The 25,031-nt window shown below is 36.6% G+C and overlaps 2 protein-coding genes across 6 annotated transcripts in view; both read left to right on the plus strand.

Moving 5' to 3' along the window:
* The window catches only part of LOC114707204 (complement factor H-related protein 5-like), a 29,386-nt gene extending 5,713 nt beyond the window's left edge, over positions 1-23,673 (plus strand). Inside the window, 7 exon segments of the mRNA XM_037211074.1 lie at positions 69-206; positions 209-253; positions 342-521; positions 4,329-4,505; positions 5,932-6,108; positions 15,134-15,307; positions 22,757-23,673. Of these exon segments, the coding sequence (XP_037066969.1) occupies positions 69-206; positions 209-253; positions 342-521; positions 4,329-4,505; positions 5,932-6,108; positions 15,134-15,307; positions 22,757-22,980 (1,115 nt within the window). The 3' untranslated portion in view covers positions 22,981-23,673.
* The window catches only part of LOC114707193 (complement factor H-like), a 148,878-nt gene that overhangs the window by 72,259 nt on the left and 51,588 nt on the right, over positions 1-25,031 (plus strand). The gene's annotated exons all lie outside the window — the stretch shown is intronic.

The raw sequence follows: 25,031 nt of genomic DNA on the forward strand, positions 1-25,031 counted from the left end.
TTTTCATTACCTAGATTTTAGACTGCAATGTGGACATTTTCATTTATACTTACACAATATTTCCACAGTAGGTCAAGTAGAATCATGTGACCAACCTCCTGAACTTCTCAATGGGGAAGTTAAGGGAACAAAGAAAGAAGAATACAGCCATGATGACGTGGTGGAATATGTTTGCAATCCTAGATATCTACTGAAGGGACCCAATAAAATCAGTGCGTTGATGGGAAGTGGACAACCTTGCCGATATGTGTTGGTAATTAAAGCATTAATACATAAATATTGTTTTGTATCTTTGTATGTGATGACTTAATCATAAATACTCATTTGTGAAACAACTACAGAGGAGAAGAGAACATGTGGAGACATACCTGAACTTGAGCATGGCTCTGTACACTTTTCTATTCCTCCCTACAATCATGGAGATTCAGTGGAGTTCACCTGCTTGGAAACATTCACAATGATTGGAAGCGGGTCAGTTTCATGCATTAGTGGAAGGTGGACCCAGCTTCCTAAATGTGTTGGTAAGTCTATGTGCCTCAAATTGATACTTTATAAATTTTAATGTTTTATTTGCAGAGATACTCGCTATGATATATTTCTGAATTTAGTACTGTTTTACTCCCCATGGGAGACCTTGACTCAAAAAATCTAGTCTTAAACAATATGAATCCAAACTTTCATTATTTATTATGAAAATATTATTATTATGGTGCATGTCTACAGATGAGCACAAATTAATAATATAATCTGTTGTCTTCAATAAAATCTAGTTTTTCTTATAAATTTTCATGTAACTAAAATGTGGATACTGCTACCCAAGATGATATGACTATGTTATACAAAAACAACTTTGATGTTATTGTATGACTCTCCATCCATGTCTTAGAAAGCTAAGAAATAAAGTCTGAAAATACCCATTTCCTACTCCCCCACGATAACCTTTCCTCTCTCAGAGCTTCTATGATGCTTCTGTCTATTCTACATGCTGCAAACTGAAGTCAATGTGCTGGGGGCAGGGTCCTAGGACTTCCCAATGGTGATAGAACACAGCTATACAAATAGTCTGAGATTGAATGGCAACATTATCCCATGGGTGACTTCACTTTGCAATGACTCCCCCCTGTACTTTTAGTGATTGAGTCTTTAATGAGTAGCTGAAAGCATCTTGGTGCTACATTGTTTTTCCCTAAAATTATGGTATTTCTCAGAGTGTTCCTGTGTCATTACTTCAGAACGATCACTGGTGTCTGATCCTAACTATTCATTGGAGTTTTAAGTGTTGGATAATGCCAGAGAGATGTGGATCTCCCTTAGAAAGGGCATGTATACCTGTGTTGCTCAGTTATATGTTCTCTGTACACAGACCTACCAACTCTGTAACAGTTTTTCATGTAAATCAACACTACTTCTAATGCTTATTAATCCTTACTCGTTTTGCTAAACAAACATATTTTGTAAAAATCACTGCCTTCAAGCCTTAATATCTGTGCTCATCACTGTTTTAAAATGTTTAACAAAAATTTCATATAAGAGAAAAATCAGGGGCTGGAGAGATGGCTCAGAGGTTAAGAGCACTGGCTACTCTTCCAGACTATTTGTATAACATCTGTGTTCAATTCCTAGCAACCACATGGTGGCTCACAACCATCTATAATGAGATTTGGTGCCCTCTTCTGGTGTGTAGGCATACATGCAGGCAGAACACTGTATACATAATAAATAAATAAATAAAAATCCTGCATGTTTAAAAAAAGAGAGAGAGAGAGAAATCAGATCTAATGTTCTGCAGGAAACTTCAGTTCTTCCTTCAGAGGTTTTATGCTGATGACTGACAATCTATAGTCATCTTCATGAACCTTTCCAGTTACCACAAGCTGTGCAACAATGTTAACCTTACATGACAAACATTTGTTTATCCTGCCACATACTTACGATTCTTTTTTTTTTTTTGAAGCCCCACTGGCAGTTTCTTTCTTTCTTTCTTTCTTTCTTTCTTTCTTTCTTTCTTTCTTTCTTTCTTTCTTTCTTTCTTTCTTTCTTTCTTTCTTTTTTTTTTTTCTTTCTTTTTTTTTTTTCTTTCTTTCTTTCTTTCTTTCTTTCTCTCTTTCTTTCTTTCTTTCTTTCTTTCTTTTATTTCATAATGAATGAACTCAATTTCACACATCATCCATGGATACCCCCTGTCCCTCCTCCTTCCCTTCCCTGCCCCCCCCAATTCATACCCCATTCCTACCTCCTCCTAGGTAGGTCTCCCCTGGGGAGTCAGCCCAGCCTGGTAGACTCCCGGTCCAGTCTCCTCCTCCCTACACCAAGCTGGGCAAAGTGTCCCAGCATAGGCCCCAGGCTTCATAGAGCCAGCCCATACACCAAGGACAGGTCCTGGCTCCACTGCCTGGGGGCCTCCCAAACAGTTCAAGCTAATCAACTGTCTCACTTATTCAGAGGGCCCGGTCCAGTTCCATGGGGGCTCCTCAGCCGTTGGTTCACAGTTCATGTGTTTCCACTCATTTGGCTATTTGTCCCTGTGCTCTTTCCAATCATGGTCTCAGTATCTCTTACTCATATAATCCCTCCTCTCTCTTGCCGATTGGACTCCTGGAGCTCCACCTGGGGCTCTGCCATGGATCTCTGTGTCTGCTTCCATCAGACACTAGATGGGAGTTCTATCATGACAGCCAGGGTGTGTGGCTATCTGATTACCAGAGCAGGTCAGCTCAGGCACTCTCTTGATCATTGCCAGTAGTCTCCTCCACCCCCAGCTTGCTCCTGTAGATCTCATCCATTTCTCTGTCGTTGGATGATCCCTGTGTCTTTCTTAGGGTCCTCTTTACTAGGTAGGCTTCCTGGAATTATGAGTTGCAGTCTGGTTATCCTTTGCTTTACATCTAGTATCCACTTATGAGTGAGTTTATATCATGTTTGTCTTTCTGAGTCTGGGTTACTTCACTCAGGATGATATTTTCTAGTTCCATCCATTTGCCTGCAAAACTCATGATGTCATTGATTTTCTTTGCTGAGTAGTACTCCATTGTATATATGTACCACATTTTATTTATCCATTCTTCAGTTGAAGGGCATCTATGTTGTTTCCAGGTTCTGGCTATTACAAATAATGTTGCTATGAACATAGTTGAGCATGTGTCCTTGTGGTATGATTGAGCATTCCTTGGGTATATTCCCAAGAGTGGTATAGCTGGATCTTGGGGGAGATTGATTCCCAGTTTTCTAAGAAAGAGCCATATTGATTTCCAAAGTGGCTGGACAAGTTTGCATTCACACCAACAGTGGAGGAGTGTTCTTTGCTTGTCTTGATGAATAAGAGATTCAGAAACAAATCAATCACACAGTCACTGAGTATTTTGACTATAGGTCTTTCCCTATGTACCTTTACAGGACATCTAGTTTTGTCTTCCTGTAAGGCATTCTTAAGGAAGGTATTAATGCTCAAGTGTCTTGAGTGCTTGAATTATTCTGGTCAACATATTAAATATTACTTACTTTTATTTGCTTTCTCCATACTTATCTCACTCTACACTTCATATTATGAACAAATATTACCCATGAAATTTTGTCAGTTTGAAAAACAACTCTCATCTTCACTGAGTAGTTCAAATATATGGCATATTAAAAGGTCTCAATATAGTCCTTATTTTACTCATAACATAACCAAACTGTTATTTTTTAAGAGATAATATTGTTATATTATAGGATGATCAAGCACATATAACAACTTCTTAAAGATTCTTATGAAGGGAATATAAAGGAGATAGATGTTGACTATAAGCTTCTAAAATACCAGCTCTCTTGCTCAGAAAATATTTTGAGATATTTGTTTTCTACAAATGTATCTTAGATGTTTGTTTCTTATATCGCATCTATCAAAAAAGGGTGTTTAAACCAGAAACATCTTATATCCTATCCACACATGTTTTATTTTAATATTTTTAAACATTAGACTAAAGAAAATGTAATGGGAGAGCAACAAATGTGAACATTTTCACAGCTTTCAAGAATGGTATAAAGTTGGTCATGTCATAATCATTTCCTATGTAGCTCATCTGGGCATTGATTTCCTATGTACTTGCAGTTACCAAGTACCCAAATCCCTTCATGACTTAAACTCTCTGAGATGTACTAGACTGGACCTGATATCTAGTTCTCACATCATAAACCACTTCTCCATGGTGACCCTCTGCATTTTGGTTGGCAGAATTTATAGGTATATATTGTAGTTTCATTGTATATTGACTACATAGCTATTTTTTAATGTAGCAACCAGCTCACTTCTTGTAATTGTTTTTATTTTTCCTGGAATTATTTTCACATAGCAACAGATCAACTGGAGAAGTGTAAAGCACCAAAGATAACTCGTGTGGACAGAATTCAACCCAATAAGAAAGAATTTCATCATAATGTTAGCATGGTTTACAAATGTAGAGAAAAGAAGGAGTATAAACACTCAACCTGCGTCAATGGAAGGTGGGATCCTGAGCCAACCTGTACAGGTAAGCTCTTGTTTGCATTGTCTTCTAGTGGTTATTCTAGTCCTTTCTCACCTGTGATAGTAGTGTCTTTGAGTTACTAAAACAATGGAAGATTTTGAGTGTTTCATATGTGAATCCTGAATTGTTATCACTTTCACCTGTCCATCTTCCCACTCAAACGTGTTTATACAATTGAACCTGATGAATTCATTTTGTGTTTCTTCTGTGTTTGTGTGTTGTGTTGTGTTGTGTGTGTGTGTGTGTGTGTGTGTGTGTGTGTGTGTAGGAATAAATTCCTGGGATTTGATAACCTGTTTGTTGGCTTACCGATCCATGAAGAAGACTGATTATTCCTCTCTAGACGCTCTTTAATTACCCGTAGCTCTTCATCTAGGAAAAGGGCCTTGTAAGATTTTTCTCCATCCATGTTGACATGTCAACTGGTATTGTATTGTTTAGGTGTCCATGCTTTTGAGATTTCATGTGTTCAAATACCCAGTCATGTATGAAGACACTGTATCATAGCAGACATGCTGGAAAAATACTTTTTAATAGAGAATATGTCATAGAAATTTTTACATTACATCTGTGATTAATCTGTAATGTAAAACATTCAAGCAAACTTGATAAAAATGAATTTGCCTTGTGTCCTAACGGCCCCATTACTCTCAGATTCCCATTACTTCTAATTCTTTTATTGCAACAAATGCTCCATGCCATTCCTATGCCTATGCTGAATCATCATGCATTTCTGTATGAATGTATATAGTGTCAATCTAATAAACTATTCATTCTTGTAGTAATCAATCTGTTATTGTATAAAACTGACTTGTTTGACATTTCCAGTTCCATGTAAATAGCAACAAGTTCATTCAACTACATTTGCTTCCATATGTGTATTTGTCACTATCACTTTGAATGCCATGCCTCAACTGATATTTTAAACTATTTCTTAAAAACTTCCACAGAAAGTATTTCCATGTGATTCAAAAATCAACCTATTATGTACCTTTTCATGAGCTACATGTGTTATTTTGTGGTTGCCTCTGGTTTTATCATGACTGATATCATGTTGATTATTGTCTGAAGTAAGGTGGTAGTTGTTTTTCTTTCCTGTATGGCTAGCTAGGTATTGAAAGAGTGTGGGAAATGTATTAATGACACAAATATTAATTATTTTCTAATAGCTCTACTCTAAGTAGAAATAGAAAACAAATTGATTATTAACAATCACTAATAAAGCACACTTTTACATCATTAATCTAAAAACTGAATGTGAGGTGTCTTGTTTTTCTAGCAACTTAGACAAAATTTTTTGGAAATATGAAATATACATAATTATTACATTGTCATAATTAAGTTAATATTTAAAGAAAATTATTACTTCAACAATTTAAGATACTATTTTTGGTCAAGAACTTTGGTTTCTGATATTTTTTGGGAGCAGAGGAAGAATCCTGCCCTCCTCCACCACAGATTCCAAATGCCCAAGTGATGCAAACCACAGTGAAATACCAGGATGGAGAGAAAGTATCTGTTCTTTGTCAAGACAATTACCGAACACAGGACACAGAAGAAATGGTGTGCAGAGATGGGAGGTGGCAGTCATTACCACGCTGCATTGGTCAGTAGCTCTGACTTATTTTACAATGAGAATTCTGGTGTAGGGGAGGGGATGACATAATTTGTGGAGACATAATCCAAAGATTTTGTTTTTATTTTCAAATGTAAACTTTTATCTAGGTTTCACTCTTTCATTTGTGTTCTTCATATAGAGAAAATTCCATGTTCCCAGCCCCCTGAGATAGACCATGAATCTATTAAATTACCCGGAGTGTCAGAAGAAAGGAGAGACAGAGTGGAGTCCAGAATTCATGAACACGGCACTGCACTCAGCTATGTTTGTGAGGAGGGATTTAGGATGGTTGAGGAACGTGGGGTAACCTGCGAAATGGGAAAGTGGAGTGTTCCACCGCGTTGTATCGGTGAGAACAGCATGAAAATTCAATTCCGGTTTTAGAACAAGTCCTTATTGTTAGAATCTGAAATGGTCTTATAATAAAAAACCCTGAACCAGATATTGGGGTGAAAGCTGAAAGATCTTAGAAGCAGGGCAAGTCACAGCCACCACCTCTTACCTCACTAACTCTCAGCCTGAAAAGCCTTACCCACTAGGCCTCTAGCCAAACCAGTTTATTCAGCCAAAAAGGCTCCAGCCTACAAAGCCTCTAGCTGAAAGGGACGCTCCTGCCAAAAAGTATTTATTTCCTCTTTCCTCATGCCTTACATACCTTTCTCAGTCCTGCCATATTACTTCTTGGGATTACCGGCTTGTGTGTTTTCCAAGCAAGGGCATGAGATCTCAAGTGCTGGGATTAAAGGTGTGTGCCACCACTGTCTGGCTCTGTTTCTCCTCTAGACTTAGTCAATCTCATATAATCCAGTGTGGCTTTGAACCCACAGAGATCCAGACAAATTTCTGCCTCTCAAGTACTGGGATTAAATGTCCAGTCCGTTAACATTTGACAGATTCAGAGAAAATATTCTATTTATCCTATTTTTGTGAGTGCAAATGTTGTACCTAATTCACTTTCTATTCTAACTTGTATTACCAACTATCTTTACATGTCTTTCAAACTTATATACTTTATACATCTTTAGTGAGTTTCTTTTCTGAATTTGTTAACAAGCAAAACTGTAACTATAAGTATCTATTTTCAACTTCCTCAGGGACCTGAGAAGAAAATAATATTACCTAAGTAATCAGGAAGTGAAAACAATCAACTTCTAACAATGTGAGAAATGACAGAAACAGCTGACTACCGGGATGGTCACCTAAGATTTCTCTGCAATGTTGAGACATCTTTGGCCTACAGGCCTAGCACATCTGACAGAATCATCTGTGGAGCAGAATTTTCTAAAGGGTTGTCCTATCTTGTCTTGGCAAGGTTCAGCAGTCCTTTCTTTTGTATCCTGCTTATTCATTTTGGACAGCATACTGTCAGCAGTTGAGGCAAGGACAGTTTCTTGCCCAGTGGCTAACTTGCCACAAAGAAAGTAAACTCCTTATGTAGTTTCTTTGATGCCCATCATTTTCTCTGATGTAGATGAATTTCCAAATGGTCTTGTTAAATAAAAAACACAGTGCCAGATGGTGGAGAGATAGCTGGGACTGACCTACTCTGGTGATGGGATGGCCAAACACCCTAATAGTTGTGCCATAAACCCCATCCAAGGACTGAGGAATCTGGATGCAGATATCCAAGGCTAGGCCCCGGGTGGAGCGCTGGGAGTCTAATTAGTGAGAAAGAGGAGGGTTTATATGAGCAAGAATTGTTGAAACCAAGGATGGATAAAGCACAGGGACAAATAACCAAATGAATGGAAACACATGAACTATGAACCAAAGGCTGAGGGCCCCCAACTGGATCAGGCCCTCTGAATAGATGAGACAGTCGATTGGCTTGATCTGTTTGGGAGGCATCTAGGCAGTGGTACCAGGTCCTGGGCTCATTGCATGAGTTAGCTGTTTGAAACCTGGGACTTATACAGGGATGCTTGGCTCAATCTGGGAGGAGAGGACTGGACCTGCCTGGACTGAGTCTATCAGGTCGATCCCAGTCCTGGGGGAGACCTTGGGATCTGGAAGAGGTGGGAATGGGGGGTGCTCTGGGGGGAAGGGGAGGGGGCAGGAAGGGAGAGAACAAGGGAATCTGTGGCTATTATGTAGAACTGAATAGTATTGTAAAATAAAATTTAAAAAAAGAAAAAAAAAAAACACAGTGCCAGATGTAGGGATGAAAACCTGAGACATCAGGGAAATAGGGAAAGCCACAACTAATCTCACCTCACCAACTCCACAGCTTCCAAAAGCGAGCTACTTCCTGTCTAGCCACACCTATATGCCTTGCTGTTCTGCCATCTGATTAGCTCTCTCTGTCCAGCTACATCACTTTCTCTTCCTGCCCAGCTCTGCCACTCCCTGTCTATCTGTACAGATCTCAAGACCTCTACGGTTGACTAGTGTTGGAATTTAAGGTGTATGCCACCATGCCTGGCTCTGTTCCCTGTGTGGCCTTGAACTCACATAGATTGACAGATCCTTGCCTGCCAAGTGATAGGATTAAATGCATGTGCTAACACTGCATGACTTTTGTTTACTATAGTGGCTGGCTTTTTCCTCTGATCCTCAGGTAAATTTTATTTGTAGACACAGTACACTGGGGAGCACAATACATCACCAAGTTTCCCCTTTTTTGTCTAATAAAAATGAAAAAAAAAAGTTATAACTAATATAAGAAAAACCATATACAATAAGTACAATAACTATATACAATATATACAAGCAATAAATATGTCAATAATTTCTAGGCCATTTGCGTTTGACAAATTCAGAGAAAATATTTCATTATCTATCCTATTTTGGTGAGCCCAAAGTGTACCTAATTCACTTTCTATCCTATCTTTTATTACCAACAGAAAACTATGTTTTCATATCTTTCAAACTTACACACTTAACACCTCTTAGTGAGTTTCTTTTCTGAATTTCTTAACAAGGAAAACTATAACTATCTAATCTTCAAGTTCTTCAGAGACTGAGGAAGGAAATAATATTACCTATTAAAACAGGAAGTGCAAACAAGTGACTTCAAAAAATGAGTTATGACAGAAACAGCCAGTGTGGGATGTCTTTCTATACACTGTGAATATATGTTGTTCTGATTGGTTGATAAATAAAATGCTGATTGGCCAGCAGCCAGACAGAAAGTATAGGCAGGGCAAGCAGATGAGGAGAATTCTGGGAAGGGGAAGGGCTGAGTCAGGAGTTACCAGCCAGACACAGAGGAAGCAAGATGTCAAGACAGAACTGAGAAAAGGTACCAAGCCATGTGACTAAACATAGGTAAGAATTATGGGTTAATTTAAATAAAAGAGCTAGTCAGTAATACACCTGACCTAATGGTGAAGCAGTTAAAAGTAATATAAGCTTCTGAGTGATCATAAGTGGGCTGCAGGACTGTGGGGGCCAGGTAAGACCAGAGAAATAGTCAACTACACTCTGAAGTATACTGGTGCTGCCAGGAGCAAACATGTCTCATTGTCAAAAAAAAGAAAAAAAATCTATGATTTTTGTTGTTGTTGTTGTGGTTTTTGGTTTTTCAAGACAGGGTTTCTCTGTGTGGTTTTGGTGCCTGTCCTGGATCTCACTCTGTAGACCAGGTTGGCCTTGAACTCACAGAGATCCACCTAGCTCTGCCTCCTGAGTGCTGAGATTAAAGGTGTTCACCACTGCTGCCAGCAGAATCTATGTTATTAAAACATCTTAAATGCCATAATCTGTAGACCTCTGAAGTGTTTGAAGATGACCTATTTATCTAAAATATATTTCTGTCTGACCTTTAAAACATACCTAATATGACTACAAGTTTGATTGTAATAGGTGACTAAATAATAACTTACATTTCTTTATATCCTAATTAATTGGTAATAACTTTTAAGAACAAGCAATTTGCATTACATTTCAAATCAGCTACATAGGTACAATATTTTGAACAAGACTAGAAATATATGTACACTATTTTCTAAAAAAAATTAATCTCAATTTTGTATCAATATATAAAATTTGTATACAATATAAAAAATCCAAATCAAAGTAAAATATTTAAACCTAGTAGTTGCTTTCTACCTTTTATCTTTCATATCCATACTCTCTGTTTTTTTTTTCAGAGTAGATTCAATAACCTACCCTTTGTCCATCATGTCTATATTTTTTTCAGAGTAGATTCAATAATTTGCCTCTTATCTATAGCATCTCTTTTTCTTAAACAAGAACCTGAATCCAATTTCCTTTGTAATTAAGCACCCTAAGCAGTGACAATTATCCATAACCCACTGAAAGACCGAAAACTTCCCATCTCACCTCTTCGGAATGTGGGTATCATGGTCTAAAAATTACTTCCTGCTATCTGGGGGTGAAGGCATCTTTAGGGGATCCTGACAATTTTGGGGATAATTGTCAAGTCTGTATCATTTGCTGTCCAGTCTCTGCATAATGTGAAAGTGAAGGGCTTCCCTCAAGTCCTTCCTCTAGTAGTCTGTGAGGCTGGATCATCTCAGCTAGCCATCTCGAAATTGTCCTGAGCTGTTTGTAGTCCAAAGCCGATCTTTGGGTGGTGTTTGTTAGCTTAGTTGTGTTATCATTGTCCTGATGGTATTATCATTGTGGGACCCCAGAATCTTTTTGGAGACTTCAGAGCTTGAATTGGGTCAGATTATTCCTTTCCATTGTAATTTTTTCCAGGTAGTTCTCTCTTCTTCTTTGGATGATTATTTGTCCAAAGGTCTTTAAATTCCTCAAGATGGTTGTTTTTGTTTTCCTAGAATGACAAAAACAAAACCCTTCCCCAACCCTAACTTTGGGGAGTTTCCAAATCTAATCTTTATCATAACTTCTTTAATTGCTCTTGGAAGGAGTTTCCTCTGCAATTATAGGAAAGGGCTGAACAGAATTTGACATGGAGGCCTGTGAGAGGCCTCTCAGGGCATTTCCTGAGGGTAAAGGTAAGAAATTACCTTGTTAGTTGCTTGTTGATCTACATTCCGTAGTCCAATGTCTGCCTTTGCCATATCTTTTGTATAATGCAGAAGGGAGGGGCATTCTGTTGAGATTATTCCTTGAAAAACCACTGTTTCTAGGAATGCCCTGTTTACAGTCCCTTCTTAGGTAACCTTGTTTACTGCAATTAAAACATCTGACATTACTATTTTTCTTCAAACTTCTGGAAATCACCTCTCTTATCCAAGTATCATCATGGTCACAAGATTCAACATTCATTATATCTAGGATCTATTCCTTCAAGGGTGCTGATCTTGCCTTTAATGGCCTAATTACCCTTTTGCATTGTGCATTAGCATTTTCAAAAGCCAGAGATTCAGTTATTATCTGTCTAGCTTCTGAATTTGGCAACATTCTATTTACTGCTGAAGATAGCCTTTGTAAGAAATCAGTGAAGGTTTCTTTTGGGCCCTGTATAACTTTTGTAAATGACTCAGTTTCCCTTCCTACTTCTTCAATTCTTTCCCAACCATTCAAGGTTGCCATTTGGCATAAAGCCAGGGTGTAGTCATCATTAAAGAGATTGTCTTTCTACATTAGCATAATATCCCTCTCCAAGAAGTTGATCTTGGGAGATTTCCATACCTCTAGCCCTACTTCATTGTTCAAAGGTCTTGGCCTCATTCTTCCACCAGGCCCTCCATTGTAACTGGGGATCAGGTTGTAAGACAGCTGTAACCAAATCTCTCCAGTCTTGAGGGATAATTCTATTACAAGTTGATCACAAGTTTAACATCTGCCTCACAAATGGGGAAGGCATACCATATGACACTTATAGCTTCTTTGAATCTCCTAAAATCTAACACATGCACAGGAGCCCAGTCAGCTCTTACACAGCCTTGAGCATTTGTCAGTTCCTATAAGACTGCTGGATAGATTAAGGTTGGCTGTTTGAAAGCCTTAGGCTGTTTCTCTGTAACCATGTAATGTAATGCTAACATTGGTCCACCTTTAAATCCCTCTCTCTGGGTCTGAATTTCTCTACCATCTGTTTTAACAAGTTTTTCCAAAATTTTTTATCTTGGCACTCACATTAAACAATCTTTTTAATGATAAAACAGAAATGGTCAAATAAATAATATTTATAATTGACATTATATAAATCACATCTACATTAATTATCCTCTCATTTAATTGTTCAATTTTCAGACCATCAACTGTATTATCAAACAAAGACAAAATTCCCTCTATTATAAAATTGTTTCCCATTTTTTTAATGCGGGGAAAAAATTCTCTTTTAACTAATTTCTTCCTAAGAAATCCCAATTGTCTCACCAAATCTGCAAACAATGATGATTCAGATTTGAGGCTGACTGCTTCTTCATAGAACAGTAGAAACCCAAGCATGTTTCAAGGCAGCTACATAGTATGGTAGCACCCAAGATGGGGATCCATGGAGAGCCCATAACCCACCAGGAGAGAAGCCAAAGAGCCAGCTATCTGCAAGTGGAAACCAGAGAAAGTAGCTAACTCCTTTGGTTTTTTGGAGCCCAAAAAACTATGGAGTTTGCTGCAGAGAGGCTGCAACAAGAACTTAGCCATAAAGAAAAAAAAAAAAAAAACCTCATTATGGAAGTTGTAGCATGACCCAGTGAGTCATATAGTATACCCTTTAGTCTGTAGTCTGTATATCTCCACTTGCAAGTGCTCATTGCAATGAGTCATTGGTCTGGTTTGAGGCCTCTGGCTTCTGCTACATTATTGATCCTGGGCCCTCACTGGGACTCCTCTTAGATAGTCTGTCATTGCCCTGTGTTATGGAGGTACTGCAGCTTTGGATCTGCAGGACCAGTCCTTTCATGTGCTCCAGCAGTTCATAGATGGGGTAGAGGCTTTGGTGGGCCAACCCAAAGCCCTTGTTCTGGGCCTGAGTGGTAGCTGGGTTGATCAAACAGCCTGCTCTTCATCCTCACCACCACAGAGAACTCTCCAGCATTGCCTCAGCTAGCTCACCCTAGTCAGCATGCAGCAAAAGATGGGGCCAGTTCTCCTCTCACTCCCTTGGAGCAAGCCTTGTACTCCTCACATCGTGGCCAGGTCTACTTTGTTGCCCAGGCAAGGTGCAGGGTCCACTCTCCCAAGAGCAGCAGCCTATGAGGGGCAGGAACAGATCTTCCACTCTCAAGACCCAAGGACCAGCTCTCCTGCCTGTCACAGGTAGTAAGGGGAGAGTAGCTATGGTGTTTCCTTATTTCTTATATGTTGAATTAAATATATAGGACTTTCAGGAGTACATTGCTGAGACTTAGTTAATAAGCACAGAAATTTCCCAAATTACTTCCATTGGTCATTTACTATTAAATGTGAACTATATATTTTTGATGTATGAAATATTTACATTATATCTATAATGAAACATCAAACTGCTCAAATCTCTTTATACAGATCATTTGCAAGTGAAACAATTACTAGTATGTTCCATGTATCTGTTTTTTTTTTTAAATTTGTGTTTGTGTTCTCTATTTATCGGTCTTATTTTTTATCCTTTTGCTTTGGGGAAATAGTTCTCAGTACTCTTATTTTGGTATGTATCTTTTATTGGTTCTGAGTACACAATTTGAGTATGCTATCTCCAATAGCTTCCTAACCACCTGTTACTGAAGTCATTTTAGGTATTTGTACATGTGTGTCATCCTCTACTGATGCTGACATTTTATACTTCAATTGAATCTGGAGACTGTTCTTAACTTTAAAGTCAATTTATAGCTCCCACTTCCCATGTTTTATTGAAGATTCTTTTAGCAATCCCTGTTACATATATTGAGCACCATTCTCAAATGTTAGGTTTCACCTCAAGCATAAATATAATTTTATGAGCATAAAGATTATCTATACATACCCTTCACTTTACTAGTTATTTTTCTCCTAAAGTCTTAATTTCTCTTTTTATTTCTGTAATGAATACAGGCAGTTATTTTTCCCAATGGACTCTCTATTAGTGAAAATCCTCTTTATCTTCTTTTATCTGATGATGTCTTCATTACTGTCTTTCCTGGAAAGGACCTAAACTTTAAGGCTGACATCCATTCCTTTCACTGCTTATGGCCTCCATGGTTGTAGATAGGAAGTCACTTTCCTTTGGATCTTGATCAGTGTGACTAGTAATGATTTTATACTGATTTTTTTCAAGATGTTTTCTTTAAGCAGTTTCAATACATGTATCTGAATAAACTTCCTGGGACTTGCCCTGTTTGAGTTTACTCAGCTTTTAAGTATGCACATCTATGCCTTATGCCCAACTTTTTTCATTTTCCTTCATGCTAAAACATTTTCTTTGGATATTGACCATTTCATTTTTCCTCTCAACAGTGTTGGAGTTCAGTTCAGTTTCATGATGTTCCTGTTGAAATCTTACTCAACAGAGCATTCCATCAGTGTTTGATTTCCATCTTTTCCTGTGGCCTCAGCATGACAATCAGCAGTCCAAAAGAGAAACAATGGCACACAGCCTTGTGCAGTTGTTGACTCCTGAATTTCTTAACTAGAATTCTCAGTGTCTTCCTTCTTCCTCTATTGGTAACTCAATATATTATGTCCAAGAATTCCAGTTGTTCTTACGAAAAGTACAACCTATAGATATCTATACTTACTTTGCCCCTGTCAGAAATACAGAAAGCCTAATTTGCCTTCTGTGACTTTATAAGCTTTAGTTTATTGTCAATGAATATGTACATCTAAAACATGATATTGAAGATCAGGAATATGTAAAGCAATAAATACCCCAGTGTCTAGAAAGCAAAGAAACTTTGCCTGTCTACACTGGAGTCTGTGTGCTTAGCTGTTAAGTCATTTACTAGCACTGGGAGGCTTCAGAGCAGACATGCTTATTCCAGTTAAGTAAGTGCTTTAGGTGAAAAGGAAGGAAGAACTTGTAACTCTCAGTTTACATGATTGGAATTTCTTCTACTAATCATTTCTGTAGCTAGATATCAATAAAGTCTTGATTAGCACTGTACTTTCATTGGTTCTCTTTAAGCATGTACTCTGATTTGATCTCTCAAACATTCAAATGTTGTGTTCTTGGGTTCAACAGGGAAATGTGGGCCTCCTCCACCTATTGACAATGGAGACATCACCTCCTTCCCATTGCGAATATATGCACTATCATCATCAGTTGAATATCAGTGCCAGTACTTGTACCAACTGCAGGGCAACAAGAAAATAACATGTAGAAATGGAGAGTGGTCAGAGCCACCAAAATGTTTACGTAAGTACCTCATTCTGATAGATTACAGGAAATTCAGTTTCATGATATGGACATTTTTCTATTAAAAAAATGACATTCACAGACTAAAGGGCTATTTTGTTTACTGCTTCACTGCCAAATATTAGAATATGAGTAAAGCAAGATTTTTACTTTCTTTTTATATGAAAATAGTTGACAAGTATAATTATGCATGCTACTCTTTATTATTGAATTTTTACTAACATGTATAGATGTCCATAAACCTTGATGTGAACATGTTATTTCCATACCCCTTGTCTCAGTCAGTGCTTTGTTGCTTTGAAAAGACACTATGACCCTGACAACTCTTACAAAAGGAAGTACTTAATTGGGGATTGCTTACAGTTCCAGAGGTATAGTCTATTATCAGCAGGGGAGGCAGGGAGCATGGTGGGACACAGCAGACATGGTGGTGGGCAAATAACCTAGAGGTCTATATGTGGCCCTGAAGGCAGTAGGAAGCTATAGACACTGGGACTGTCTTGGGCTTTTGAAACCTTAAAGCCTGTCCCCAGAGACACACTTCTAACAAGGCTACACCTACTCCAACAAGGCCACAGCCCCAATCCTTTTTCAGCAGAACCATTCCCTGATAAATAAGTAATATATGAGCCTATGGAGTCTGTCCTAGTTAGGGTTTCTATTGCTTCAACTAAACACCTTGACTACAAATAAATTGGGGAGAAAAGGGTTTATTTGGCTTACACTTCAATATTGCTGCTCAGTGTTAAAGGAAGTCAACACAGGAACTCAAACAGGACAGGATCCTGGAGGTAGGAGCTGATGCAAAGGCTATGAAGGGGTGCTGTTTACTGGCTTGTTTTTCAGGGTTTGCTAAGCCTGCTTTCTTATAGAACTCAGGACTTTCAGCCCAGGATGGCACCACCCACCATGGTCCCTCTCCCATTGATCACTAGTTGAGAAAATACCTTACAGTTGGATGTCATGGAAGTATTTCCTCAAACTGAGGCTCCTCTCTCTCTGATGACTCCAGCTTGTGTCAAGTATCAAGCTGACTAAAAATCAGCCAGTACAGAGGTCATCCAAATTCAAATCACCACACCTGTATACACACCTTGCAGTTTTTAAATCCAGTGTCCCTCATATAAGCTTCCCTTAACTTACATTAAATCATCTAGCTTGTATTCATCACCATCAGGCCTTCAAGAGGAATTTTAGTTTTTCTTTCCACTGTGTGATAAGAACACAGTGTTCTTTCCTGTGTTTGGCTCATTTCACTTAATGTTCTTGAATGACTTTTTCTAACTAAAATTATAAAAATCACCTATAATGTCTGAAAAATATTTGACATAAAATATATCACATTGTTTTTTTACATTCATCTATTGGTGGGCATCTAGACAGTTTTTTCATCTTTCTTTCTGTGACATATCAATGTGCAATAAAAGTATACATCCAGATTGAGTAGGTTGATTTCATTTCCTCTGTGTACATACATACCAAAAAGGGATATAGAGATTGTATATGGAAAATCTATTTTTAAATTTTTATGAAATCTCCATATTGTTTTCCATAGTAACTGCACAAACTCATGTTCCCATCAACAGCTTTCAATTTTCTTTTCTACTACACACTCAGGAGCATTTGTAACTTTCAGGGTTCCTTTTTGTAATGACATTCTAACTGGGTGATAAGGTATCTCATTGGAGCTATGATTGGCAGTGAAATGATAGCTAATAATATTAAGTATTTTTTCCCCTCACTGGCATATATGTTTATTCTTTTGAAAAGTGTCTAATAATTTTACCCAGTTCTGGGTGGCTTATTTTGCTTTTTAAAAGTATTTTGAATTCTTTATTTATTCTTGATATAGAAAACTCCTTACATGGCATATAGAAGCCCCTGACAATGAAAAACTGACAATCATTTTCTCCAAGTCTACAGGCTGTCATTCCTTAATTGTATTGATTATGTTCTCTGCTATCCACAAGTATTTATTGTGATATTCTCCTTTGGTCAAGATTTGCTTTTATGTCTTATGTTTTGGGATTCTAGCCATTCAGTATCCAAAACCAGTAAAGTGTTACTCTGTTGTTTTTCCTTGTAAGTTTAGTGTTTTCGTTCTTACATTTGTCTTTGATCAAATTCGAGTCAATTTTTTTCCAGAATGAGAGAGAGGAATCAAATTTTAATCATGTCCACATGGATATCAATTATCCTTGTATCATTTCTTGAATATGCTATAAGTTCTATTATATGTTTTGGAAACTCTATTAATATCAATTAACTGTAGATGCATATATCAATTTTCAAATCTCTTTTCTTATTCATTGGACCCTTCATCCCAGTTTCATGGTGTTCTGGTTACTGTGGGGCTCCTGGTGTATGTTAAATACAGTATTATGATGTCTCCAGATTTTATTATTTTTGCTTCATGTTCCATTTGTTTACTCATTCTATTGTACTTCCATCATTTAGATGCCCCCTTTGTACTGTTATCCATCCCCTTGCTCCAAGTCTCCATGCACAGTGGGAAATCTTGGAACCCAGGGGAGAGCAGAGGCTAGGGGTTCAGAGGGCTGTGAATATATAAGTGCAAGGAACAACTTGAAATCTGCATCTAGGGCAGCTTGTTTATTGGGGTATCAGGCTAGTTCATATATAGTTTGAAGATAAAGGAACAAGCAAAATACACCTAGCTTGCATACAAAGGTCAGATTGGGGGCAGGCAGGCATTTATCAGTTCAAATACCAAAAAGTCCCCAAGCAGGATGGAGTGCAGGGAGGGAACATGTAGATAGAGAAGTGCAACAGAGGTAGCTCATCCCTTAGTTTATTAACTGACAGGCTGTCAACCAAATAACACATGTTGGCACCAGCTTTCTGGTGGGAAGGAAAAGACTCTCTGACTTTTAAAACAATATGACCTTTTGCCCCCATGAAGTAGATCTATATTTTTCAACCTAAGTCAGAAATGAATGCCTGACTCCTACTATAAAATCTCAGAAAGATTTCAGCTTATAAGCACACTCCACTGTCTTGTATGATTCTGTAAATCCACATATGTGCATGAAAAATATTATTGGGATTTCACTGAGTATGCTAATTGCCATAGGAAACATAGACTTTTAAAAATTAATACTAATTCTTACAACAAATTAATATACAAATTTCTCCATTTTTATCTTTTCAGATTCTATCAGCAATTAACTGATAGCTATGGTTGAAGTCTGTCAATTTATTGCTAGATTAATTTTTTGATGTTACTGATAACAAGATTACTTTTATTGCTATTTCTCAGGAAACAATTAACTGATTTTTGTATAATGATACTACATATCACTCCTTAATCAGTTTTCTTTTCATTTCTTATAATTAGGGTGAGTCGTTGGGATTTACCATGTATAAGAATAAAATGATTTGACCTTATCTTCACTAATTATATATTTTATCTTCATAATTATTATAATTCAAATTCTGATACTGCAGTAAAAAGATTGGAGAGAATGGACACCTGTGACTTATCGTTGATAATATAGTCAATTTTTCATTTATTAAGAACAGATAGTCTTTTCATACAATATATTCTGATTAGAGATTGCCATTTCTCTATTCCTCCCAATTACCTCCCCATTTCCCCTCATCTCCAGATCTACTCCCTTTCTGTCTCTCATTAGAAAAGAAGAAGCTTCTAGGAGATAAAAATCAAGCATGACAAAATAAAATATAATAAGATGAGGCAAAAACTATCGAATAGATAGGACATGGCAACCCAACAGGAGGAAAAGAGTTCCAAGAGCAGGCAAAAGAGTCAGAGACCCACTTGTTCTCATAGTCATGAGTTCCATAAAAACATTAAGCTAATAGCTATAGTATATATGTAGAGGACCTAGTTTAGATCCGTTTAGGCCCAGTGCTCGCTGCTTTAGTCTTTGTGAGCTCATATGGGGCTTACTTAGCTGATTCTCAGAATCTTGTTCTCCTGGTGTCTTCCATATCCTCTGACTCTTAGAATCTTTCCAACTCCTTTTCTAATCTGATGATGCATATAGTCATTTCTTTAGGGTATTTTTATATACAGCAAGGAGACAGAGCTGGGTATGTCAGGTGTACATACCTTTTATGGCATCTTTTTAGTGCTTAAATTGTTCAGTCATTTTTATCCTAAAGATACATATAGTTTTATCATGTGCTTTCTCTGTATCTATTGATGTAATGCAGTACATTATTAATATATATGGGTTGAATTATCCTTACAGTCCTGGAAGGCCATAAAGTTGATTCTGGTGGACCATCTTTAAAAATTTCCACAGAAACATTTTAAATATTTAAATAAACTTTGAGAAATTTAAAAATAAATTGCCTGTTCAGTTCATCTGGCCATTTGTTGAGTGATGGTCTTATTTATTTGGTTTTAAAGTTTTCTACATCTTTATAAATTCTAGGTATTAGTCCTTTGTCTTAAGTGTATGTACCTGGTTAATATTTTCTCCTACTCTGTAGTCTGGATTTGCTCTGCTGAGTGTTTCTTTTGCTGTACAGAAACTGTATTTTGAAGTAGTTCCATCTGTTGATATTTGGTGTTAGTTTCTATACTTCTGGTGTTCTTTTCAAAGAGTTCATGTCTATCCTAGGTTCTTGAATTGGATGCCCTATTTTTTTCTTAATGTTTCAGTGATTCATGTATTATGTAAAGTCTCTGCTCCAATCTGAATGGATTTTCATACAAGATGAAAGATAAGAGTCTGATTTCATTCTTTTATGATTAGAAATCCAATTTTTCCAGCAACTTTTGTCAATGAGCTCTCTTTCTTGTGCATGTTTTTGCATTCTTTCTCCAAAATAGGTAGTTATAGCTGGCTTTCTATTCCTCTCCGTTGATCTACCTGAGTATATCTATGCTATTGATAGTGTCTTTATCTCTATAGATCTGGGTTATAAACTGAGTTCTGATATTGGGATCTCTCCTTTGCATTGATTTTTTTTTTAGATTTATTAATTTATTATGTATACAATATTCTGTCTGCATGTGTCCCTGCAGGCCTGAAGAGGGCACCAGATCTCAGTACAGATGGCTGTGAGCCACCATGTGGTTGCTGGGAATTGAACTCAGAACCTCTGGAAGAGCAGTTGGTGCTCTTAATCACTGAGCCATCTCTCCAGCCCCCTTTGCATTGATTTTTATTCTTTTGTCATTATATAGGATTTCTAATATTTTTTCTAAACCTATAAAATATAACATTAGAATTTTCATTAAAACCGCAGATTAATTTTATAGTATATCTATTTGCAAAACATTAATTCTGAAACATCTAAAGCAAATTTTGTTTTGTTCTGTTTTGTTTTCAGGACAGGGTTTCTCTGAGTAGTCCTGGCTGTCCTGGAACTCATTCTGTAAACCATGTTGGCCTGGTACTCACAGAGATATGCCAGACTCTGCCTCCTGAAATCTAGGATTAAAGGCATGAGCCATCACTACCTAGCTCTAAAGCAAACTTTTAAGGGAATTTTTGCACCTATATTTGACTCTTCTCTATACTTATTTTTTGTATCTTCTATTTTAGTGCAATTTATATGTATTTAATATTTGTTGTTGGTAGATATATTTCGTTTTTGAGTGTTGCTCTCTCTAGAGCACATTTAGTTAGTTAGCTATTTTAGATATGCATTCATTCAGTTTTCAATTTATTAGGCTTTATTTTTGATTGGTTGTTTGGTGGGTTGGTTATTTAACTCCAAGTTGATACATCTCAATGAACTTCTCAACAGTTAGAATTGCCATTTGGAATGGTCAGGATTTTTTTCCTAATGACATTTTTGACCTATTTTAATTAACTTACACAGCTGTCAATTTCCAATTATTTGATCTGAATCTGTTTCAAACTGTATCTTGTCCATAATTTTTTTTCAGTCATATTCCCCATTGAATTTTTTTTTACTTCTTTAATTATTTTTCTGTTTTCCCTTGGAAATAACTGTGTTTTTAGAGTTTTTAAAATTTTTTCTACTGACTTTTTTTTATTCATTCAGTATGTTTGGAGTCTGTTATTAGAGGAGTAATGGAACTTTGGAGGAGTTTTGTTGCCCTCCATTTTTTTAAAGATTTATTTATTTATTTATTTATTTATTTATTTATTTATTTATTTATTATGTTTACAGTGTTCTGCTTGCATGTGTTCCTGCAAGCCTGAAGAGGCCACCAGGTCTCATTACAGATGGTTGTGAGCCACCATGTGGTTGCTGGGAATTGAACTCAGGACCTCTGGAAGAACAGTCTTTGCTCTTAACCTCTGAGCCATCTCTCCAGCCCGCCCTCCATTTTTTACATATTTCTTGCACATTTTTGCACATCTGCTGGATGAATTTTTTCTATACTATATACGTGGAGACTTTCTTAGTAGGAAGCTCTCTATTGGTGATGTATCTTGGGCTACAGTGCAGGAGTTAATTTCATGTACTACTTATGGGTTATTTGCCTGTAATTATCACCTTTGGGCACAATGTGAACCAATGTTTCTGTGAATTATACTGAAACTGGGACACTTATCAGTTCAGGTAGGGTGACAAAGACACTCAGGGTGCAGAGTGCTTGTTGTGTCAAGACTCCTAGAGTGGGTGTGGTAGCTCATAGACGATGATGCAGGTTTTCTCAGAAACTATGAGATCTGCTACATGCAAGGGCTATTTTTCCTGGAATCCTCAGCAGAGGAGGTCAGTAGGATTCACCTCTGACTAGACAGTGGCATGACACCAGATGCTGCAATCGGAAATGGTTATGGGAATTTGGTATCCACTCTATAGCACTTTGTCCCAGCCTTACAGTAGAGTATGATCGAATGTGTTGTGGGGCAGGATGGCAGCACCAAACAAATTGGTTGGAGACAGCATGAACTTGGACATTATGTCTTCTTGGTTTTCTAGCAATGTAAGGAAGGCCAGAGAATAGTGCAGTAGCTGCAGACACTGCTTTCCAAGCAGGTTAGTCCCTTATCTAGTGTGGTAATTTGATAGATTTGTTTTTAAAACTATGAAAATCAAATTCATAATATATTAATCACTATTCATAGTTACAACCTTGTGAGTGAATGATGATCATTATTAAGGTAGTTATGATTTGGCTTTCTAAGAGCATTATTTTTCATTACACTCATGGCAATGAACATGAGGTCTGAATATCATATACATGTCAAGGTTCAAATTTTTTACCTTTGCCCAATACCTAAATCAATGCAAACAACAACAAATGTTCTGAAATCAAAGTGTCTTATTTCATTGACCTTAGGAATCCTTGTTGTTGAAATCTAATTATCACATTAAAAACATTTTTGACAGTATTTGCTATTCAATACAAATTAATTCTATGTGCTGGTTTAATACAGATAAGTTTTTAAAAACTTTGAAAAATAATGCTTGAAAACTGAATCTCTGTATGTTTATATATTAATAAACTTTTGGTATTTTTTCTTTCAGATCCATGTGTAATATCAGAAGAAATTATGGAAAGACATAATATAACTCTCAGATGGATAGAAAACCAAAAGCTATATATCAAATCAGGAGACTATGCTGAATTTCAGTGTAAATCTGGATATAGACAAACAAATACAAGACCTCCATTACGTACACTGTGCATTGATGGTCACATTGATTTTCCCAGTTGCTCCATATACATGATTAGTTCAAAGGATGAATGAACCTTTGTTTGGAAATATGCATGCATATTGCTAAGACAGTTTCAGTATAAGTTTGGGGCTGGAGAGATGGCTCAGCCGTTAAAGGCTAGGCTCACAACCAAAAATCAGTATAAGTTTGAAGTATTATTTAACTCATTTCTTCTCATAAGTATAAACTTGTGGTGGTATATAATGATTAATTTGGAGCCTAAGAGACCACTGCTACAAATGCAAAGCAGTGCATTCAAAACTCTTAAAGCAGAATGTGCTGTGTGCTAGCACAAAACACAATGGTAATAAAAGAGATGTAACTTCTTAGTGTCTGTTTCTACCCATCATTTTTCAAAATCTCTCCAATCTTCCTCAGGAGATTTTGATCTAAGGTTCTGATTCCTGGTGAATAGAAGTCATATTGTTTCATCTTCAAATTAGTATTATCTCACAAATGTGTAATAATCAAACTGTCATAATTAACATTACTAATGAATATAAATAATTGCCAAATACTACATTTGTGTTAATAAACAAATCTAAGAAACATTTTGTCATGAACTTCTGAATACGTTAATTAAGCACATTGAAATATTTAAGCAATTATACAAAGGAATTAAAATTTAACTCAGTATAGGACTTTGCCACTGATATAAATTTATAAATACTCTCTATACCTGATAAACAGGCAAAAAGTACATGCATACTGTGTGCCCAAATTAATAAAGGAAAATAACAATAAATACAATCAAAATTATAAAAGAGATATTAGTGTTAAGAGTTGCTATTTAATAACATTAAAGACTGATTCTAGTTTACAGTGGATGGGCATGACTTATTAACTTTATGATAGTGAATACAGCTAAGATTTTATTTTTATTCTGGGCTTTCTATATGTAATATGATACTGTGAAACAGGTAGCAGTAATTCATTATAGTTCCTATTTGGCCAAAGTAACCAGGCAACATTTCGAGCCTCGTATTGGTTTATTCTGATTAATAGAACATTGGGTATTTAAAATGGATCTTAACTGAGTGTTTTCAGTGTACCTTGGCTACAAGGATGCAATTCAAGTTTAAATTGAGGAGCATTAATCTTTAGTTTTATATTTTAGTACCTCTACCAGGAACATAATAGGTTTTAAATCACCAAAACAAGTTATTTTAAGAAAAGGATGTCTAAAGATATTTTTAACTTTTCACGTGTTTGAGATCTTTAAGAAGAAAATATAGGTATAAATAACAAGGACAAAATTGAACAAATATTTATAACCTTCTATTATATGAAATTGGATAGTTGCCAGACCAATAATTCAAACATCAAGGAAGTGTTACTAATAAAAATAATAAACAAGAGTAATTGTGTTTAACTGTGACACCAGTGAAGATAGTTGTCTGTCAGCACCACTATAACAATTTACCACAAACTACATGTGTCTGCTTAAAACACACTCATGTCAGGAAGCTCTAAACTTTACAAGCCAAGGGACAACATATCTAAGATGATAACATAAGATTTGGCATCTGACATTTCCTTCTCTTTCCTGAGTACTTCTGACTGGCGGCATCTTGGCAAGGAAACAGGCTTTGGTGTCTTTGTAATGGAAATAATTCTAAGAGTCAGAAAAAAGCCTCCTAATCCAATCTCCAATAAAACCATTATCTTCATGATCATGAAGATGCCATAGAGGACACATGTAAATGTTGTGGAGAATCCATATTAAGAATGTAGCAGAGGAATGAGAAATACAGTCTGTGGCTATGTAACACAAAGGAGATTGTGATTAACATCAGACAAATTAGAACTTAAAACTAAAGCTAATAAAGGAAAATGAAGGTCATTGTGTAATGATAAAAACCAATTCTGTAAATATATATATAACAACTGGATATGTATTTAACCAACTTGATATAAAAAGTATGTATAGACATGACAGAAGAAATAAACATAGGTATAGTAACCACTGTGGTCTTCATACAACTATTTTAACTGTGGATTAACCAGATAGACAGAAACACAGTATAACAGCACTAGACTTGAATGATATGTTAGACATATTGTTTTGATCTTCAAAATTGTA

The sequence above is a fragment of the Peromyscus leucopus genome, chromosome 15 (assembly GCF_004664715.2).
Source record: "Peromyscus leucopus breed LL Stock chromosome 15, UCI_PerLeu_2.1, whole genome shotgun sequence".
In the NCBI taxonomy this organism is placed as follows: domain Eukaryota; kingdom Metazoa; phylum Chordata; class Mammalia; order Rodentia; family Cricetidae; genus Peromyscus; species Peromyscus leucopus.